Source organism: Lepisosteus platostomus, chromosome 11 (genome assembly GCF_059453375.1).
Source record: "Lepisosteus platostomus isolate fLepPlt1 chromosome 11, fLepPlt1.hap1, whole genome shotgun sequence".
Taxonomy (NCBI): Eukaryota; Metazoa; Chordata; class Actinopteri; order Semionotiformes; family Lepisosteidae; genus Lepisosteus; species Lepisosteus platostomus.
Window position 1 is genome coordinate 46770600 of NC_142621.1, and position 21508 is coordinate 46792107.

The 21508-nt window shown below is 51.1% G+C and overlaps 1 protein-coding gene across 2 annotated transcripts in view; it reads left to right on the forward strand.

The window, feature by feature from the left end:
- The first annotated feature begins 293 nt into the window (after nt 1-293).
- LOC148652858 (inactive rhomboid protein 2-like) overlaps nt 294-21508 on the forward strand; it is a 34176-nt gene continuing 12961 nt past the window's right edge. The window contains exons 1-12 of one of the 2 annotated variants that reach the window (XM_088600081.1): nt 296-1191; nt 6990-7082; nt 13376-13601; nt 14432-14562; nt 14877-15069; nt 16158-16370; nt 17078-17206; nt 17544-17677; nt 18138-18341; nt 20149-20260; nt 20834-20908; nt 21311-21472. In XM_088600081.1, the coding sequence (XP_088456207.1) occupies nt 13461-13601; nt 14432-14562; nt 14877-15069; nt 16158-16370; nt 17078-17206; nt 17544-17677; nt 18138-18341; nt 20149-20260; nt 20834-20908; nt 21311-21472 (1494 nt within the window). In that variant the 5' untranslated portion in view covers nt 296-1191; nt 6990-7082; nt 13376-13460. Of the gene's footprint in view, nt 1192-6989; nt 7083-13375; nt 13602-14431; nt 14563-14876; nt 15070-16157; nt 16371-17077; nt 17207-17543; nt 17678-18137; nt 18342-20148; nt 20261-20833; nt 20909-21310; nt 21473-21508 lie in introns of both variants that reach the window. The other variant, XM_088600082.1, reaches the window with a different exon arrangement.

The window sequence follows — 21508 nt, forward strand, 5'->3', positions numbered from 1 at the left end:
CTCCGTTCAGCGGTGATATAGTTATGTAGACAGCGTGTTTAATAATGCGCTGTCCTCTTTGTCTTCTAGATTTTCACCCATCGAATTTGTAACTGCATCATCCGATTCAGGAGTGGGATTCAGGCCGAGCCGGAGCCTATCCCAGCAGGCAACGGGCGCAAAGCAGGATACACCCTGGACGGGACACCAGTCCATCGCAGGGCACACGCAGACACAAACACCCACGCCAGAGCCACTTAACCTGTCGGTATGTTTTTGGACTGCGGGGGGGGGGATGGACCACTCGGGAGAAACCCACACGAACACGGGGAGAACGTATGTTTATATAAACCCCACAAAGACAGCAGCCCACTTCTGGAGCTGAACCCAGCCCCCCCGGCGCTGCGAGGCAGCAGTGCTAACCGCTGAGACATCGTGCCGCCTTCAAAGTTATCGTGGTAAAACGTAATCAGCGTGAGACCGTCCGTGTTGAAAACAGGGTGAAGCGAAGAAACGTGCGGTAAAACCACGGTACAAGCATGGGAAAACAGTAAAAAGTCCAAACACGTGTGGTGATTCAGTACCATGACTGTCGTCGTTCCAATGGATTTGCCTTTGTTGCTACGTTGGTAAATCGGCTCAGAGCATTTCGGGAGTCCCAGAAATATCGCTCAGGTGAGCCGGGAGCCGCTAACCCGCCGGGACGCACCCCTGCTCCCACAGTTGCCAAGACTGGGATTTGTGAGGAGACGGCGCTCCAGAGTACCGAAACCCCAAGGACTACCTCCCAAGTGCATTAGCACCGAAGAGCGTTATCGGCATGCTCGACGACTCACAATGTTGCCGAAGTAATAATAATAAAAAGAAAGTAGCAGTACAGCGTTTAGCGCAACAACGTTACGTCTGAGAGTCTCGGTCTCCGTCCCTCGGGCTGTGACGGGAGATACTATCAGTCTCCGTCTACGGCCGGGAAGAAAACGGGCTGGTTTCGAAACCCCATAGGTCTGCAGTAGAAAACAGTACAATATAAACCCTCCTCTCCTGCCGCTCAGGCACTCCCCTCAGCCAGGTAGGCCAAGCCGAGTCACAAGCTCCACCCGCAGAGGCAGAGCGGCGGAGGAAGAGGAACCGGACTGATCAGCGTGTTCACACTCAGTCCGATTCGGGCTCTTTTGCAGATCCCGACCGAATCCGAAGTTGTGGGTTTTCCCGGTGAGTGTCTTCTTGATTTTGTGTGTGTGTGTGGGGGGTTGGTTGGTTTAAACAGGTGTTGTGAAAGGCGCAGAAGCAATGAGTGTTTTTTTTTTTACTGTTTGTTTTTGAGGGGATTGTTGTGTCGTTAACTTACGTGTACTGCGGGGTGAAGATGATTGCTGTAAAAACTGAACTGCGGGAAGGTCCGGAGATTTTTTAAGTTGGGGGGGAACGACCGTGCTCGCCGCGACTGGAAAACTATCAAGAGACTAATTTCGAAGTCATTTTTCCTGTTGGGGTGTGTCTTGCGGTCTAAAATGTGTATTAAAAACGCACTTGTGCCCGGAGAGACAGCGGGAGGAATCACTACAGTGGTTTAACGCGTCATTTTCCCAGCCCTATAAGTGTGTTTCCCCACAGCGTGTTTTTAAAGGTCGGTGAGTGTACGCAGGTTTATGGGCTTCTTTTTTTTTTTTTTAAAAAAAAGAAAGACACTGGAAGCGGCTGAGCTTCTCTTTTAGTAGGTTTGGAAAATCAGAATCCCTCTGGAGGAAGCGGACAGCATTCCAGGAACTTCCGCCCAGCCCACTTGACATCTCGCCCCCGTCATTTTTTTTTTTTTGGAGGAAAGGTTATAAGGCGAGGAGACTCTTGAAAATCCGGCTCGGAAACGAGGCGCAAATTCTCAGACCAGGTCTCTATCGCCACTTTTTGAACTTTGTTTTTGTTTAAATAGAAAACCTGTTGGCTACGCTGATACTTCGAGCCCGTTGTCAAAGGCCTTGTGGTTTTAACTCGTCTTTTCCCACAAAGCCTCAGGATCTCGATTCTGCACGCGTCGGGAAGCACCGACATAGATGTGCTTCGCTTTACTGCGCGGGGAAACTTCAATGAACACAAATCGAAGCGGGGGGGTTACAATAAGGGGGCTGTTCACCACAATTATTAAGGAAACGCTTTTGTCCAGGCTGAGAGAGTTCTTAGAGCTGAACACAGCAGATTCGTGCAGCAATTATTATTATTGCAGCTAATTTCGCCTTGAATTTTCAAACCCAAAGTGCTTCACGGTGTAACCCACTTTGTCCACTGAAGTGCAGCCCCACCTGAGGGACTGAGATGCATTACCTGTGTGAAAACGTGCTCGATTTTATTTCTTTTTCCCACTGTTTGGTTACAATCGGTGATCTCAGCCGCAGTGCCTGGTGGGTCCCCTTTCTTCTGGTTTTTGTTCCAACCTGAGCTGTCAATTAAATGCTTGAAATAATTAATTTCTTAGACGGGCAGGATTTCGTTTTCTTAAGATCCTCTGTGGCCGATCACTCAAAACCACCACTTTGTGAAAGGTACAGTGCCTTCCAGAGCACCCCATGGCCTGGTTAGAAGTGTGAGGTGTTCAGTTAATTGATCAATTAGTCAGGCTTCTGTATAACTCCGAGTTGTAGTGGAATCAAGGCAGAGGGCACTGGGCCCACCAGGAATTGAGTTTAAAACCATTGCTCAGACCCTGAAGCAGTTCATCACCATGCCGCTGAGAGAGACCCCTGAGAGCATGAGCATTTTTTTAGAACGCTGTAGTAACCAAATAAAAGGTTGGGAAGCATTAAGGCTGAACTATTCTAGCAGTTTTTTTACTAGGGTAAAAAAGACTGAGCAATTAGTTCAAGTAAGGAGCTGCGTCAGCTGCAAAGGAACAAGTGAAGGTTTATTCCCCGCTGTAAAGAAACGCAACTTTTCGGCTGTGGAGCCTTCTTTGGGTGTCAAGAAGGTGACACCCGAAGAAGACTGAGCAATGCTGTGTTGTCATGAGAAGCATGAGTTCATTTTTCAGCTCGTGTTGTGGTGAGATTGGTCAGGTTCGGTTACGAGAGGTTATGTTCTTGCAAAACTTCCTTTTTCCCCCCCCTCTCCACTGTACGCGCTCCGCGAGGTCGGCTCGGAAGCTTGTGCAATTTCTCTCGGCCGCCTCGGTCACGCGGGACGGGGAGCACTGCTCCTGCAGCCCCCCTCTCCTCGCGCTGCAGGGAGGGGCTGCGCCCCACATGCTCGTGAAGTCCCGTCTGCGTGCGTGGGGCCACGCCGTGCCTGTGCCCCGTCGAAACCTCGGCTGGCGTTTTGTGCGCGTGTGACTTGGGCAGGGGCACATAAGCTTGAGGAATCTGGACGCCCCTCAAACCTGTGCAGTCAGATTTAGAATTTTCCTGTTGCACAGAGGACCGTCTGTCTGTGAGAAATGGAAAGTGTGCTGTGAGGTGTGTAGTTTTTGTGTAAACCTTTGTGATTCTGTTGTAGAGTTCTGTCATTTTCTTCAAGCAGCAAGAGCCCTGTGTTTTACTCCAGATCTGTCAAAGGGCAGCACAGTGCTGTGGCCTCCCAGCTCTCAGGCCATAGGTTGAAATCTGGACTGGGACACGTTGTGACGTGAGTTGCATTCCCCAGAATACGTAGGCGTTTTCTCCAGAAACGTCACTTCTCCGCCACCTCCCTAAGACAAGCAAGGTGGGTTAATTGTCTCAACTTGTCACTGTGCGTGTGTACGCCCTGCAAACCGCTTGCATCCTGTCCAGGAGGTAGTCCTGTCTTAGTCCTTAGCAGGAATTATTGGCTTTCTGATAATGGGAAGATGAGAGTATGCTACGTGTCAATAATGACCTTTCCCATCCTGCAGTGAGCTCTGACCCTTTGCAATACATGACTTAACTTGGGTACCAAGCCAGGACTGTAAAACCAAAAGAATCTGCTTTTCATTTGCAGCAGCAGGTGTGAGGCATCGTGGCTCCAGAGACACCTCTCATCTTCATACTGTAGGTGTTCTTTCCTGGGTAGAACTAAGGAAAAACATGTGCCTGAGATGACCATTCACTTGGAAAAAGGTTCTTGCTTTGGAAAGTTAGTGATATGCTTCTGACATGGGAAAAGAGAATAGAGAATACACAACGTTTTGGCTGTGGAGCCACCTTCTTCTTCTCTTTGTTTGTGTTTGACAGTTATGTTTCCTGTGCTAGTCCAGGGGCACGTTGGGGTGGAGCTGCACAGTAGCTATTTTCTCACTTTGGGTTGCAGTTATACTAGTAGTGTGATGTGTGCCAAAGGGGTCAGTTAAGAAAAAGATAAAAATAGCAAAGTGCTTAATCATGTGCTGAGCAACAAGGATGCAGAAAGACTGACAGTATGGAGGTCGTGCTCTGAATATGTATCACCTGACTGTTAATGTTCACTTCCTGCGACTTTTCCGGCACAAAACGAGCTGGAACAGGTGCTCTCTGCCCTGGGGGCTGCAGTATGCTCACTACCAGTGCGGACAGGTGTGTGGTACTGGACATCTCCTGCCGAGTCGCTGTCTAGACCAGACGTCCACAGTCCTTCACAGCTGAACATTGGGAAAGTTCCAAATAAGATGCCCTTCGGCCCATTAGACCAGTTGAGCTTTTAACAGCTAATCGATGGAAGGATTTCATCCAGCTTTCCTTAGGAGAAGCCTGGGTATCGGCTTCAACAACATGGCCAGGTAGCCTGTTCCAAAATCCTGCCTCCCTTTGTATATGTGTATAAAAAAAGAACAGAAGGCACTTCCTCATAGTTTCCACTTGTGTCGAGGAATCAAATTGGGTTTCCAAGACCTCCGCTCGTTAATGTGAGGAACAGCTTTGGTGCCGTCACCCTGGGGCGATGTTTCTCGCGTCTTGGAGGACACCTGCGTCTTCTGGGTTTCCTTCCTGCCGAGCCACCTGCTTCCAAGGCCGCGTGGCCGACATTCCGTTACACCACAGAGCAGCTGGCAGCGAGCAGCGCTGCCGCGGTGAGCTCGCGGGCGCCGGTGTGGCAGGAGAGAGTCCTGTAGGACGAGGCTTCAAGCTCGAGTCGAGCACGGGGTCGCTTCTGCTCTGACTCTGAGGGGGAGCCATATGGGCTGTGCACATCCTGGATCACCGTTGAAGGACCACGCTCTCTCTCTCATCTTTGTTCCAGCAAAGTCTTTTAGTTTCTAAAACAGAGTTCCATTAAAAGCTTCAGCTTATGTCTTTCACGTATCGTATCGGACAGAACGTGGCATTAGCGCTGTGTCCTGGTTATAGAGTGTGGCCGTGTGGTGCTGCACGCTTTTTTTAAAAAAAAAAGAAATATTTGAACCCTATTAGACCCTTTCAGTGCAAGTGATCTAAGGGGGTTCATCACAGTTTTCCCAAAACTCTGAAGAGAATAAACAGGAACCCATGTAAATTAAGCCAGATACTTGTCCCATTTTTGGTTGGACATAGGCTGTGTGTGTCTTCTGGTTTCTGGTATTTAAATTTGATGTAAGAGTGAACTTTAGGTCTTCTAGCGTTAAATATTACAGATCACTCCATTTCCTTCATGGTATTTATATTCTGTGCCTATCCTTCAAGTTCAAGTTTATTGTGCCTGTGCCATACAATGAAGTGCTTACTTGCATTCCTCCCCTGATAAATGACACAACGGATGACATTACAGAACGTTGGAGACGGGAGACGTGGTAGTAGCCGTAGTCTTAAGCTGCATTCAGATAGTAGTGGTGTGCAAAATTCAAGTAAAGGCAGTATTTGCTTTACTTGCTCAATCGCCTTGTGACGTTCCCTTTGCAGTTCTTAAGAAATCTTAAAAAAACGCCCAAATCCTCGAGTGGGAGTATTAGGTGTCCCAGAATGACGTTGCTCTCCGGAAGATCCACACAACACTTCAAATGCCTCCTGAGCCCCCACCCCCTCCTCTACAGAAGTGTGTGAACAGCGTCTCAAACCGAAAAAGAGCTTGTTGCAGGGAGTGACGTCACTCGGGGATCGAGCACGAGAATGGGTGGCTGTCCTCTCTGCAATTCTGGCATTTCTTGATTGTTTAAAAAACTGAGCTCATTCTACAGGCAACAGAAACCACAGGGTATTAATAAGAATAAGGAAACAGTGGTTAATGACAGTAAGGTTTTATGGTATAGTGATCATCCACACTTTAACTTCTTCAAGTAATCCTCTTGCACTGGAGATTTCGTATCCGAAGGATTGGATGAGTGGGGAAGTGTAATTCTTTACCTGCCTTCACCATAACTCACCAGGTCTTCTCTCTTGTGACCTCTGCCTGATTCCTCCTGTAGGCGTTTTTGCTGTGTGCGTGGTGTTCATCTGCACGCTCAGTTGCCTGGAGAGTGCATGCTTCATTTCTGTTGCCTCTGCCTGCAGTAGTGGTGTGCGCGATATTCCCTTCACTGTCAATTCAGTGAGAAGGTTCTAAACCAGTTTGCACGCTGAACACGAGACTGTCGTTTTTGTGGAGTGGTGACACCATGAGACGCTAACTTCTAACCCACAAACCTATCAGTGTAAAACACAAGTTGGGAACGGATGTTATAACTCCTTTAGCTACACTACTACTTCCTCTTGTAGTTCTGAGTGATAAATTGATGCATTCTGATGCATGCTGTCCTTGTGCAATGTCTCATTTCCAGGCAGGCTGTGAAAAAGCATCAATACAGTAGGTTTGCACATGTGCCCCTGAATCAACCTCTTTGCTTTTTACACACTTAGTTTGTGACAAAAACTGCAGTCTAAGAAGGAAGCTGGTGGTAGCCCTGGTACCAGAGATCCACTGGGCTCTTTGGTTTTCATCTGTTCTCTGTTTCCATCCAGGTCTCTGCTCAGTTTGGCTCTCCGGGACCAGGGCTGCTTATGGAGTCTTGTCTTCTCTGCTGCAGTGACCTTTTCACTGCTGTAAAGCCTAGCGTGTGGCTCTTGTTTTTTTTTTTTCTCTTTTACATCCCACACATGAGAAGTTGTGATGACTCTTCTGATCAATCTGTTCTTTTGTAGGTTGGGTTTGTGCCGAAGCGAGGCAGTGAAGATGGCTGAAGCAGAGCTCCAGGCTGCGGTCGCCGGACACAGCTCTCCCCGAGATTAAAACGAGTAAGCGTGGCGTGGGCTTCTTTAAAAAAAAATCTAAAGGTTGAAAACAAGAAGGTTTCAGTGTCGCGCATTGCGTCCCAGTCAATAGCGATGGTATTGAAAGCCCAGGATCTCATCTCTGCCGGGGACAGTGAAAGGACCCAGTGCAGTCTCTCGAGAGGGTTAAGAAAAGGAGGACAGCTCTGGGTTTTCCCTGCTGCGTTTGAAGTCGGGGGAAGCTGTTTAATGGCAGTGTATGGAAAAAGTTTTGAGCTCGGAAGAAGAGTGAGTCTGAAGACAGTGCGGGTTGCGAAGGCGCTTCTGACCGCCATCTGTGACCGGTGGCCTGGTGTCCGCAGGCCCACGGGCGGTCCGCTCCAGCTCTGCCTGTCCGTCGGAGCCCTACCCTGGAAGTCAGTCAGTCATTTTCCTTCCCCGTGACTGAATCCGCTGTGCTCTTCCTGAACGCCTGGGGGGGCTGTATGTAAAGGGAGAGGTCTTCCCTTTCTGGTAGCGTGTCCAGAGGGGGGCTGTGCTCAGGGGAGTGATGGGCAGTGGGACCAGGTGCCCTCTCATGGCCGCTGGCTGGTGTTCTGCAGTGCCGGATTTCCCCATGAGGCACTGTAGGCACGGTGCCTAGGCCCTACGACATTTCCAGGGTCTACGAAGGAGGGAAACACTAGTGACGAACGAAAAACGAGCTGAAACAACATGCTTGCGATCGACTCCAAATCAATAATCATCTGCTATCTAGCGGCTGTTCTAGAAACTAGGAGTATCGGAGCCATCGTCGCTCGACTCGCTCTGTCAAACGTGTGGTTTAGCATTCGAATATGCATGTCGTGTGAATCGACGTCATTCAACTGGCGTTGACCCCTCTCTTTTTGCACATTTCGGAGTGGAAGTGCCGAGGGCCGATGCACACCAAAATCCATCCCTGTGTGTGGCGGGAGAGAGGGAGGTCCTGGCGGCCAGCAGGAGCCCTGCCCGTGTTTGTCCAGCTCCTGGCAGTCCGGGCGCGTGCGCGGTCAGGTCTAGTCTGTCACGCCTGGTGCCGCATCCTGGGAATCAAGTGGCTCTTCCTCCCAGCCCTTCCCTGGCCACCACCACCATTCCCTTTCCGACTCACAGGGGGGCAGCAGACACCAGCGGCTGGGCTCGCTCCTCTCCTGGGCAGATCTGCGCCTGTCTGTGGTCAGGGAGGGAGCAGGGAGCCTTGGAGTGCTTCAGCTGCTGCCCCGTCCTCGAGCCGAAAAGGCAAGCCGCTACGAGACGGTCATGTTTAACCAGGCTGCCTCCTGCCGCTGAGCCTCCCATCTTCAGTTTGCCGTTCCCCGTAGTGGAAAAGGAATATTTTCCTGACCTCGAAATGCAGCGAGAGGTCATGGGATTGGAAAAGGCTGTTGGAAGATCGGCTGTACGTTAGTGCTGGTGCTCAGCGCGCACATCAAAGCTCTAAAAAGGGTTTCCAGGCTATCTTTTTTTCTTTGCACAACTTAGTGGTTTCAGAGGTGTGTATGTAGGGGTGGTGGTTTCTGGTATGAAGGTGGGGGGACTCCGGTGTGTAAAGCAGGAATTATCTCCAGCTGTGTGTGTGCCTCTGCCTTGTGTCACTCTCTGTCTGGTCCTGGGCTGCCCCAGCTTGTCTCACCTGCCGCGTGCTGTCTACCAGTTCAGCCGTGCCTGCGGGTCCAGGCAAGCACATATGCGCCATGCTTCTCCTGGCCCTCTGGCCCGGGGATCATTCCGCTCCTGTGCCATGTGTGAAACGGAGCCTTCAAACCGCCTCAAGGGTAGTCGGTCTTGATCGCTTTTCTTTTTTTTTTTTTTTTGCTGAGGTGTCTGTTAAATTGCCACCTTAGGTTAATGTGTTAATTAATTAATGTTTAATTATTAGCCCTATACAATTTCTTGCATTAGGAATTCATCTTTTCGCATACCCCAGCTTTTTCTCCATGGAGACACAGACACACAGACAGGGAGAGAGAAGCAGGGGGTCAGAGCGCAGGGTCTGCCATTGTACGGCGCCCCTGGAGCAGTTAGGGTTAAGGGCCTTGCTCAGGGGCCCAGCAGAGTAGGATTCCTCTGCCGGCTGCGGGATTTGAACCAGCAACCTTCCAGCCAAAGGCGAAGATCCTGAGCCACAGAGCCACCGGTATCCCCTTTTGTAAGAGAGGGAACAAAATGTCCTCTAGGGCCGGCAAATCCTTTATACTCCCAGGAGCTCCCGCGCTTTTCGAATTCCCACAGCTGCGAATTCCTGGAAAAAGTCATCTGATCACCTGAGTCTTTCTTGCTGTTGCCAGGCAGCTGTGAAGCGTCGGGCAAACGCGGTCTTGTTCTTGCAGAGGGAGGGAAAGTCTTTAAAATAAAGCTAGACAGGCCGTTGCAAGTTTTTCCAGTGGGTATGTCCCCGGTAGTTTTTGTACGGTCTAGTGGATCGCGGTAGTTAATTGCTTTGATGACTGTGTGTGTGTGTCAGTCTCTGTCTGCTCTCTTCAGATGCAAGTAAAACTCCTGCAAACTGGAGAAGGAAGTTCCGGTTCTGTGTCGAGTGGAAATTATACCTCCCCCACAGAAGGGATATAAATATCCCCAAGCAAAACAAAATATGACTCAGAAACGGTAAAATAACGGCATAATAATAAAAATGAGAATTGGGATTTATCCCAGTTTAGTATATAAAATAAGACTGGTTTGGATAGAAAGTTGCAGGTTATTTGCTCAGCATGGTACTGTTTTCTGAAAGTCTAGGGTGAGCCTTTTATTGTTGATTTTCTTGGCAAACTGCTTGTCCAGGGACATGAAGTTTAAACGCAGGCAACAATTGCGCAGCGATGATAAGGTAAACCCGTTCACTTTAGTTAAGACAGTAAGGCACAAACTGGAAAGGGGAGAACAAGCACCATGCAGACAACTGAAGCATAATAAAAGAGTACACTGTGAAACAGTGGCTACAGAGACCTCATGGAAACACCCTGTAGGCACCTTGTTTACAGTGCTTGAGTGGAAGTACCAAATTACATGATGAGTTTCAGAATTAAACCTTTACAGCAAAACAGTGCAGGAGTTAATGAAGAATGCAGTAGAAATATGAATCAAAGATAATTTTGATCAGCCATCTGCCCATAGAAATGCATCCACCCAGGGCCTTTAAACCGAAGTGCCCGGAGCCTACAAGGGGCTCAACCCCCTTCCTCCGCCCTGTCTGGAGCAGGCCATCTGTTGAACTGGGGGAACAGCAGGGTGAGGAAGAGGCCCTAGAAGAGATGGTCCACACTGGGAGGGAGAAAGAAGCAAGATGGCTATATGGTAGTCAACACAGCCCCTCTGTGCAGTTTGTTTTTTTTTACACATCAATAGAAAAATCTGCTTCCTTCACGAAAGAAGGAATCTAGTGATCAGTGTCTTGAGAATACTACACTGAGTCCTGAGTGCGCGAGGACCAGATGTGATTTCAGGTCTGCCACTGCTTTTGAAGTGATGCAGCCAAAGGAGAAAATCTCCTCCATTAAGGATTTTTCCCCATTTTCCCTCATCCATGTAGTTCTTGCCATTTTTCTCCACTGTTTCACTGAGCTGTTCTGACCAGGCCCATCTCTTGCAGTGTCCTCTTTCTGTCATTTACAGCTGATCACGGAAACCTCTTATAAGCTGTTTTAGTGAGATTTCGTACTATAAGACGGCGGTTATGGATTCTTGCAGTCTGCCAGCTGACCAGAGACTGATCGTCAGCTGTGTGTGGTTGCTTTCGAGGTTGGGATCATTGTCTAGCGGGGGGGCTGGTCGCAGCTGACTTGAGTGTGTTAAGTGGTGAAGCGCTGGTCTCTGCAGAATGTTACCCGATTCCCAGTGTACTAGAAGCCTGCATTAGTGCCTCCCTGGAGCCCCGAGAATGCCAGTGATTGCAGGGGTGCGGTTTCCCCGGGGGAGGGTGTCAGCTGTCTGAGCGGAAGGCATGTGGCGGCCGAGAGTGACCCCTTCGACCCCGCCCCACCGCGGCTCTGACCGTCCTGGCTTCGGGTTTCTGTGGCCCTGCCTACCACCCATGGTGTGTTCCTCTAAAAGCTGTCGGAGAGGTGGTTTATTGATTCGTATAGGCCGCAGAAAAAAAATAAAAGCACGAAGATGCTCTGTGCTTTAAATGGGGGGCTGGGCCTGGGTGGGCGGTGCAGCCAGGATCGTCGTCCCAGCGGTCATGGTCTTCGGAGGGGCTGGTAGTGATGCCAGCACGCACAGGCAAGAACGGAGAAATTCAAGGCTGCCCGTTTCCAGCATTTTATGCCGCACACACCTGGAATAAGGTAATCGGTGGTCATTTTGTTTTCTGTGCAAGCATGGTTTCAGGAAGGTCGCTGCCCTTTCCAGAAGTGGCCAGTCGTGCTGCTCTGAAGTGCCTGTGGGTTTGATTGGGGTGACGGTGTAAAGTTGAACCAGAGGGCTGTTGTAAGTTCGGCATGCAAAGACGTCTGGCTGGTAATGGCAAGTGCTGCTCTGGGCGTGCAGTCGGAGCTCAGACCGTCGTGTGTACCCTGCCTCCTCCTCCTGGCCTCTGAGCTGTTTGGAGAAAGCAGAGGCTTTGAAACGAGATATGCCTGATGACTACCTGGCTTAACACAGTAATTGTGAAGACTGGATTTTTTTAAATGGCCTTTCTAAGAAATATGAACTTCTCTGGGGTGTGTTTTCGGTGTGGCCGCGCACGGCCCGCTCTGCTCCTCCTCGGTCCGCGACCGCTGCTGTGGCGGCTGTGAGCTCGGCTTGTGGTTAATGGGCGTGGAGGAGCAGCAGCCTTCCTCACTCCCTGATGTGGTCTTGAGCCTTGGGGTGACAGGGTCATGCATCTGACCCGACGCTCAATGCCATCAAACCCTCGTGTGCTGGGAAAAGAGCATTCTTATTCCTGGCGCCCTTAGTGCTGGATCTCTCAAAAGATTCTCATGAAAAGAGCAGCACTTATCTTTGTAATCTAACAGTTCCCCTCATCAAATTGGCAGGAAGAATACTTCTGTAATGATTAAAAACAATATCTGCATTCTTTAGATCTCTGTGTCGGTTTATTTTTGCCATATACACATAAAACTGTTCTTCGCTCTTTTTGTAGATTGATATTTGGATCTGAAATGTCTTCTTCCAGACTGACGTCTTTTAGATGATAATGGCAGCTGGATTGAATTTCATTTAAAAGTGATCTTCATCCAATTATGAGTGCAATCTTATTTCGCTGCCTGAGGCTTGCTTAAGTGATGCTTTTTGGCCTTTTATGATTCTTGAGGAGCTGCTCAGCTTGCAGAGAATCTTCTGTCTTTTTTTTCTGCTCTTGGTCTGAGAGAGAGTTCTGTGGTGTGGCATGCAGGTGTATGAGAAAAACTTAAATTCTTACCTGCAGCCAGGCTGTAGCCTTACAGTGAGCTTGGATGATGGCATTTTTCTTCAGCTAAGAAGAAAACGTTTGAGCTTGTTTCACTCAACTGCCCTTATTTGACCCATGAAAACTGTTATGGAATCTTTCCTCCCAATGTTCACAATTCTGTCTCCAAACATGCCTGTCGTGCCTCTGAATGTTCTTGCATGCAATGGTGTGCATCTAATCTCTGTCTAGACAAAGATTGCGCAATTCCTTCCCTTCTCTGCTCATTTATCCTAGCAGTTGTTTTCTAGCGTTAAGTTAGTGGTTTAAATTTATTGCTATGGGAATCGCTGTTTCTACTTCTGTAGCAGGATGGCTATAAGTCAAGCCTCTGTTATCGATTGTGATCGTAGCTGCAGCTAACCTGAACCAGGTTCGGCTTTGTTGGGGAACTTGTTCTCATGCATTCTGATCTGTCTTTTGTTTTGGCCAAGAGAGCTCACCCTGCATATTTGCCTCAATGTAGTATTCTCTGCAAACTTTTTGTGTATAAAGCCTCTATTTAAGCGTCATAAACCTTACATCTGTGTCTGTGAATTGAGTGCTTAAGAGGCATAGGCTGACAGTACTGTGAACTCTTCTCCAATATAATTTATGCTGTTTGTAGGTTTTTATCTGAATAAAACTTTGGGCTGTTTGAAGTCGGTTTGCAGTCTACAGGTCGTGTGTGAGCTGTTTTTCAAGAGAGCATACCCTGGATCTGTCATCTTAAGCAGTACTCTCTACAAACGTTTATATCATGTGCCTGTTTAAGGATCTTTAACATTATTATTGCTTAATCTGTGGATTGTGTGCTTTAGAAGCAGAGGCTGGCAGTATTGTGAGCTCTACTTTATCCCATTTACATCCTGGAGAAAGATAAATGGAGAGAGTTGAGCAACTGTGCCACTCATTCTGTTCACAGGCTTCTATCCAAATGAAAAGCCCGGGATCGTCCGCATTCTACATGCACCGTGTGTGAGAAGCTCGAACCCGAGACGCGTTCGGAAATGGCGGGGGAGGAGGAGGACCGCAACGGGAGCGGCCGGTCGGACAGCCGCCTGAAGAGCAAGAGGCCGCCCAGCCTGGTGATCGTCATCCCGCCCCCCGAGGATGACCGGGCCGACCGAGACGGCCCCGCCACGAAACAGGTGCGGTGGGGGTGCCGAGGGTGGTCTTACAGCGAGAGTCCCGCCACGCGGCGCAGACAGACGGCACAGGACAATATCGCCTCGTTCGCAGTCCTGTCCATTCATTCTCCTTCCTTACAGTTCCTGTTCCTCTAACATCCTCACGGGGTTGTAGCAGGGAGCAGGGTAAACACTCCTGTCTGTACAGAGCTCTTCACTCTGGTCAAGTGCCCCAAAAGTGAACTGATGGAGCCTGGCTGTGATCTGAAAGGCCTCTGTCTGTCTGTAAGAGCAGCATCGTGTAACAAGATTGACCACGGGGGGGGTGCTTACACTCTGTTGGCTTCTGGCTAGGACACTGCACTGTCCAAATCTTGTCCTGCTACCTCCAGTGCTTCATGAGTGAGGCTGTTCAGACTGGTGCTTCACTCAGAACAGGGTGAAAGCTGCTCTTGAAGCCCTGCAGGTTCAGTGACGTCCCCCCTCCCCTCATGACACAGGAAGCTGCCATTGCTGTCTGAATCGATAGCAGAACACTGGTGGTGCGAGATGCTGGAGGGTTTTCCCCCTCACTGCTGATGTCAATGCCAGTTTTCGGTTCTGTCGTATGTCAGCACCTGCAGGCGTGCAGAAAAACACGATATGGCATCTGCTGTTGGTCACGGCTGACAGGGAGGAACATTAATAATAAGTGACAAAAGTGTGGTCCTGCTTATCTTTCCTTCTGTAACCCAGCAAGTGAGCTCGTGCTTTCTTGCAGCTGGTGGTTTACCTGTCCAGGGGAATGGCAGCTGGTTGCACTGAAAGTCTCGGCCTGCCCTGACCGATGGCTCTCTCTGTCCCTTGTCCAGCTGCTCAGGCCCTCCGTGAGGAAGAGCTTCAGCAGGCAGCAGTCCACCGAGGCCCCGTCGGAGGGGGGGGGCGCCAGTGACCGACGGGCCGCCTTCCACAGACAGACCTCGCTCTCGCAGAGCATCCGCAGGTCAGCGGGGTCACCGACACGGACCCGGGAACACGCTGGCGTGGTGCAGTCGCTGCTCCGGCCTTGTTTATTCAGTCAGTCAGCGGGACTCGCGGCACCCTGAACTTGTTTGTTTGTTTTTTCTCCCTCCTGCGTTTCATGCGTACTAATTATAGCGCCTCTTGCCCCGATCAGACTTTCAGTAAGCTTGGGCTTCGTGTCGGACCGGGTGTGGGCGCCGTGCTCGCGACACCGCAGGGCCCGTAGGGAGGCGCGAGCCGGCAGCCCCGCCGCCGCGGCCCGTGCCTGACTCCCGGCTGCCTGTCCCGTTCCAGGGGCACGGCGCAGTGGTTCGGCGTGGGGAGCGACGGCGAGAGCCAGCAGCAGGAGTGGCAGCGGAAGAGCCTGCGGCACTGCAGCCAGCGCTACGGCCGGCTGAAGGCGCAGTACCGCGAGTCCGAGATGCACAGCCAGGAGGCGCTGTCCTTCCAGGGGCTGGAATCCCCGGCCCCTTGCAAGCTGCCCAAGGTGAGTCCGCAAACGTCTGGAGCGAGCGGTGGGGGGGGGGAGGGGGCATGCAGGTGTGACCCCATGGCAGCAGTGACCCTGACACAGGTGAGCTCTCTCTCCAGACACCCGTGTGGGAGCTACAGCCACACCTCCTCCTCTGCATGGGAGTGCCGGTGCTGCCCAGGTGTTGGGGGCAGTACTGCACATGGCTCAGGGTCCAGCTTCTTTTTTTTATTGTAGCAGGGCTCTGAAGCCATAGTGACACAGGCTGGTAAGAAAGGCGGCAGGGAGTGACTCTGCATTTCTTGATCGTAGATGATATTTACAGTGGGAGTTGTGAAAGTTTTCGGCAGAGCCACTGAAAAGGTCAGGGGCTGATGTATCCTGAGATGGATGCGATGGTTGTGTTGTGCGTAGGGGGGCTGTTTCACACTGGGGGGGGGGTTGAACAGGGTGTTCGCATCACTGAATTCGTATCGCAAGGGAATCGAGGCAATAAATACTGTGCCCTCCTGGTCGGGGGGCTCCCTGGGAAACCACAGGCTGTTGGCGTGGGCCCGGAGGTTCAGAGGCTGCGGGGGCTGAAGAGAAACGAAAGACTTCAGAATGACTGTTTTGACTTTTTTTGGGGGGGCCGTGTTATTGTTGATGTTGAGAAAGAGAGGAAAGGCATAACCAGCAGTGACGAAGGCGTGGCAAACAGAAGGGGGACATGATTCAGTTTTTCTGATAAATAATTGACAAAACTTCATAAATAATGCAGATGCAAAAGGAGCGGGAGGCGGGGCATGGCTGGGAGTTAGTTGTGCGGCGGGCCGCTTCCCTTGGGACGGCATAATTATTCGCCAGTCTGGGGACGCGGGTCTCTGATGCAGCAGGTAAGATCGCTCCCTGGCATCTCCCCCCGGCACACCGCTTCCTGTCCTGTGGATCGGCCAGCTTCTGTTCACACGTCTCCCTCGGAAATAACTAGATCTAGAGCCGCAGGTGTAATTCAATTCCCCCCCACCCCCGGCTCGAGGCGGTCCCATGCGTAGATTCTGGCTGCTTTTTGCTATTTATCGCTTCAGTAACTAACCGCTGTGATTCTGCCTTGTTTCCTCCAGATCGTGGACCCCCTGGCTCGGGGGCGTGCCTTCCGGTACCCGGACGAAACGGACCGGCCCCACACGCCCCACCCCGGCCACCCCCCGCTGACCCCGGGCGTGACCTCTCTGTCCTCCTTCTCCAGCGTGCGCTCAGGCTACGTCCGCCTGCCGCGCAGGAAGAGGGAGTCCGTGGCCCGCATGAGCTTCCGGGCCGCCGCCGCGCTGCTCAAGGTGATCCGGGCCGGGCCGCGGTGCAAGCTTGACCGTCCCCTGGGGGAAACCCGAAAGGCCTTCGGTAGAGCTGGGCGAGCGAGAGTGACACGATTGAAATTCTCCTTTTTTATGAAGGAAAATTTCCGGGGGGTTTTCCCCCAAGTGTTTTTTTTTTTTTAAGGGTTTTGTTTTCTGGTTTCTGTCACCAGCTCTCGTTCTAAATGCTCATTGAACGGCTGCTGAAGCAATAGCGATGCTGGGATTGACGTACTGGCAGCGCCTTGCCACATGAGAATGATCTCTCCCGGAGACACGGTGCCGCTCACCTCCTGGGTTTGACAGGCGGTCAATAGCAGGCATATAAATAGCAGTACTGTACTGTGCCACGTGTGGTGCTGAAGGCCAGGGTCCCAGGTGTCGATTTCACTTGGCCTTTTTATGAGAAGATCTCATCATCATCATCATCATCATCATCGCTCCCAGAGTGATGCAGGGCCCTGCGTGTCCTAGGCCTAGGTTTTTCAAAGCCCTCATTAGATGGCAGTGTGCTCAATCCAGCTTCTTGTTACTGAAGATAATTAAAAAGTAGCAAAAATAGTAGAATGCACCGTCCTGTTTTGGAGGAAGACTGACTCTTTTTTTTTTTTTTTTCCGCGGCCTTCTGACACGAGGTGCCCGGATGCGAGAGGCGCTGTGTAGAATCGTGCACGTGTGTCTCCCCACAGGGCCGCCCGGTTCTCCCCAGCGCCCAGCCCCGCCGCGGTGTCCCCCGCCGCAGTTTCGCGCGCCCCAGCTGGCTGGAGGAGGACACCGTGGACGCCGCCGACACGTTCGACTCCTCCTTCTTCAGTAAGGCAAGAGCAGCCGCGCCTCCCACCCCCCCCCCTCAGTGAGGGGCGACCCCGCTGTCCCTGCGTTCCTGTCTGCTCCTGGGGAGCCCGCAGGCTGGCCCAGGGGCGCAAGATCTCCGTCCTCCTGCAGACGGGTCCGCCTCATCAGGGCGAGTGCGGGGATCGTCTCGTGAGGACCCCAGCTTTGGGGGCTCCCATGCAGAACAGCGACCACGGGACACCGCCAAGGCAAAAACATCCACCCTCTTTGTTTCCAGCAGGTGGAATGAAGGGCTCTTGCAAATTAGTGAGGATAACGTCCTCTCTCTCTCTCTTTCGCCCGGCTCGTGTCTCCTCTCAGATGGACGTCCACGAGGAGCTGTCCATGGCCGACGACGTGTTCGAGTCCCCCCCCCTCTCTGCCAGCTACACGCCGCGCCCCCACCCCCATTACCCTGCGGACCTGCAGCTAGCCGAGGGAGCCAGCTCCAGTCTGTGAGTCCGCGTTGGATATCGGCCTACCACTTTTTTTTTTTTAGTCTGGGACAGCAGTCTTAGTATTGTTTAAAGTGGTTTTCTATAACCAGAGTCAGGATTATTGTGCCTGTTACTTAAAAAACGAACGTTCAGTGTCCTGTTTCTACCGACCGGTTCCATTCGCTTTCAGCTGAGCAGTTAGCTTTGTGACCGAATCGAAGAGCTGGAAGGGACGGCATCGCCGGAAGCTGCATTATGATTGGGCGACGGTCTAATCGATATTCTGGCCCATAATGCATTGCAACTGCTGTCCTCCATTCCCACTCTAACGTGGGTGTTCATTCTGAGATATCCTTGTAATATATGTTTGTTTTAAAGATTTTGCTCGGCTAACTTTTCAGCGTTGGGGGGTGGGGGGGGGGGTTGTTGTTGGGTTGTCAACAGCCTGACCCGATTTGCTCTCCCACCTCCTGCCCAGGAAGGACGTGTCCAAGACTCCGGCCGCGGGAGCCCCCTCCGGGCGGAGGGGCCGCCGAATCGCCTCGCAGGTCAAGCACTTCGCCTTCGACAAGAAGCAGCGGCACTACGGCCTGGGGGTGGTGGGCAAGTGGCTGAACCGCACCTACCGGCGCAGCCTGAGCAGCACCGTGCAGAAGCAGCTGGAAGACTTCAGCAGCCACAGGTATCCGTCCTGCGGACAAGGTGTAGAACCGAGGTCCTGACTCTCTGTGGTCATTAAAAATCCCATGACGTTTCTCGAAAAGAGTAGCAGAGTGTTACCCCTGGTGTCCTGGCCAAATTTCCATTGGCCCTTACCAATCATGGCCTCCTGATAATCCCCATCTCTGAACTGGCTTCATCACTCTGCTCTCCTCCCTGGTGAGCTGGTGTGTGGGGAGAGTAGTGGTGCATCATCCAGGAGGGGGTACACACTGGTGGTGGTGGACGTGATCCCCATTACCTGTAAAGCGCTTTGAGTGGAACGTCCAGAAAAGCGCTATATAAGTGTAAGCAATTATTATTATTGTTGTTGTTATTATCCGCCAGGCGGGGTTTGCTGGCCTGCCGTGCACCACGCGGCCCAGCGCCCTCGCTCGCCAGCCTCGTGTGGTTCCTCACGACCCCGCAAAAATGCATCCGAAGGCCAGGTATTGGATCACTAACAGCGTAGCGACGGGGAAGATACTGGGTGCGCAGGATGAGGCGAAGGCGGCTGTCCGCTGGATGCGCGGCGAGACACGAGATACAAGAGGGGGTGTGAACCACTCTAGAGCACGTGCCCTGGGACATCCTGAGCGTGCCCCCCGCCCCCAGCACTGGGGACGGCTCTAGGACTCTGCCACACAGCTCTTCCAGCTGGCTTTAACCACAAACGCCCTAATTACAGTATCGAGCACACCTGAAGTTCAGCTTGGCTGATTTTGTTGTCATGGAAAGTCGGTCTCGAGTTTTAGCGCGGCGGTCCCAAAGGTTCTCTCGCCAGTATTGTTGTGCTGTAGTGGTTTTTTTATTTTGTTTTCTAACTTCTGATTTTTTTTTTTTTTGTGGTGGGGGTTAGAAGAACGGAAATGGTAACTTGGCCCCTTCGGCCTGTTTATTTACAGTATGTTGTGCTAATTGACAGCCTACTGTAACGAAGTCTGAGGAGCCGGTGAGGAGTCGGAGTCCTTCCTTCAGATTCATCCAGATTGCCATTCTGCTTTTGTCAAAGGCGGTTATCTCTGTAACATTAAAAAAACAAACCTGTCTGATTCCTCAAACAGAGGAGCTTTCACGGACCTGGAATAATATCTTGAATCATGTGAAAGAAGTACCTACATTAAACCCTGTTTTTTTTTTTTGGTTTCGGTATGAGACGTGATGAGTCATTATCATAAGCTTTGGGGAAAGTCAGTGGTTGTTTTCAGAGAGCACAACCAACAATGATTCTTCTCCTCTTAGTATTTAGTATTCGTTCAAATGTAGTTCAGTGTAGGAGATGGTGTCAATTCGCAACAGATTTGCGCTGTAGTTTCTGAGCATATTCGCAGTGTCGTGTAGAATCGCAACAGGCTGGGCAGGTCCTTCAGTAAAGGGTTGCTTTTATGATGTAAGCCAATGGAGGACTGATCTGTCAGCCAGCTGCCTCCGTCTCAATCTTGGGCTCAGGTGCTGATGGTGTCACTCGAGAGGTGCTGTGTTACTGCTGACGTTTAATTTGCAAGAACAAAGGGTGGATTTATTGGTGCCTGGCAATCTGAGGTCGGACGCATTTTGATCTTTGAGAAATCTCACTCTGTGCCTGGAAATATCTTTGGTGTCTTATCATGCCAAGTCTGTCACAGCTCTCGATATCACGCTCTGCAAACAGGAGTGTGTTCTAGTGGTCGATAGCCGCAGGCCCAGTAGCTCCTAGCAATCCAGCTGCCACACGACCCATTCCTAACCCTTTCTGTTCACCGTGCTGCGTACTCATCCGGCATTAAAACGAGGCTCTGCTCTCCCCCCAGACCGTACTTCACCTACTGGATCACCTTCGTCCACATTGTCATCACCCTGCTGACCATCGGCACCTACGGCGTGGCCCCTGTGGGGTTCGCTCAGCATGCTACAACAGAGTTAGTAAGTCTGCTGCCAGCGCTTGGCTTTTTAGGTGCTGCACCGTATTTTTTTTAAATCCTTTCTTCTGCTAGCCAGCCCTCTCATTCAACAGTCTTGGCGTTAAGGATCAGGTCTCAATTGTACTTGGGAAAGCGGGAGCCCATATCCATACCTGCGGCATGCAGCTGCTAAGAGCTGCCAGCAGGCATCTCTGGAGCCATTACTGTGTAACACCTGTTTAGTGACGCAAGGCAGCAGGAGACATGCATTCGAGTGTCTGGGTAGAGAATGCTGCAAGCAATACATTGTTCTGCACCCTAATCTAGTTGTTAAGCTGTCCCAAGTGTAACATTTAGCTTCATGAAAGAACTAGGAATTCCTTTGGGTTTCCCCATCTACTTAAACCTTCCATCCCCCCCCTTCAGAAACAGGATGTTTACCGGGTGCCTCAGGGCATGGCCTGAGATACAAACAGCATGCACTGGAATGTATACATGATGAGAACTGTACTTGAGTACTGTTCTTTTCTATAGCCTCTGACGTATTTGAAGTATGAAATTTTGTTTTTTGTCACTTTCTGTCATTTTTTCTTAGATACTGCGGAACAAAGGTGTATATGAAAGTGTGAAGTATATCCAACAGGAGAACTTCTGGATAGGCCCAGGCTCAGTGAGTGACTCTGCGTTTTCATTTTGGATCTCCCCCTGCCTCGCACATTCCCCAAACTGCGTTCGTCATCAGGTTTTCCTCAAGCAAATGCAGTAAAAGCAATTCCCAAGTTTTCAGCTTCCGCTGACTGCCTGCTTCAGTTCCTACAGTTGTCTTGTCAGCAGTGCAGAACAGAGGCTCGGTGCCTTTTCATCTACGTCTGCCCTTCTGCAGAAAGTTACTAGATTGTGCTTGACCGCTCTGTGTTGTGCTGGCTGTTGGGTTGCGTACTTCAAATCTGTGTGTGTATAGTCATTTCCTGATCCTGCTGTTCTGTGCATGACCCGTCCCTGGCCTTTCTCCTGTTGTTGATCATGGGGGGGGGGGTCTGTGTCATCTTCCTCACTCCCATGTGTCCCTCAGGATGCCCTTATCCACCTGGGAGCCAAGTTCTCCCCCTGTATCCGGCGGGATGAGCAGATCTCGGTGCTCATCCAGAAGGCTCGGGAGCTGGAGAAGGAATCGGGCTGTTGCGTGCAGAATGACAACTCTGGCTGCGTGCAGACTAAACGTGAAGACTGCTCGGTACAGTCCAGCTTACCCCTCTATACTTTCTTCTGA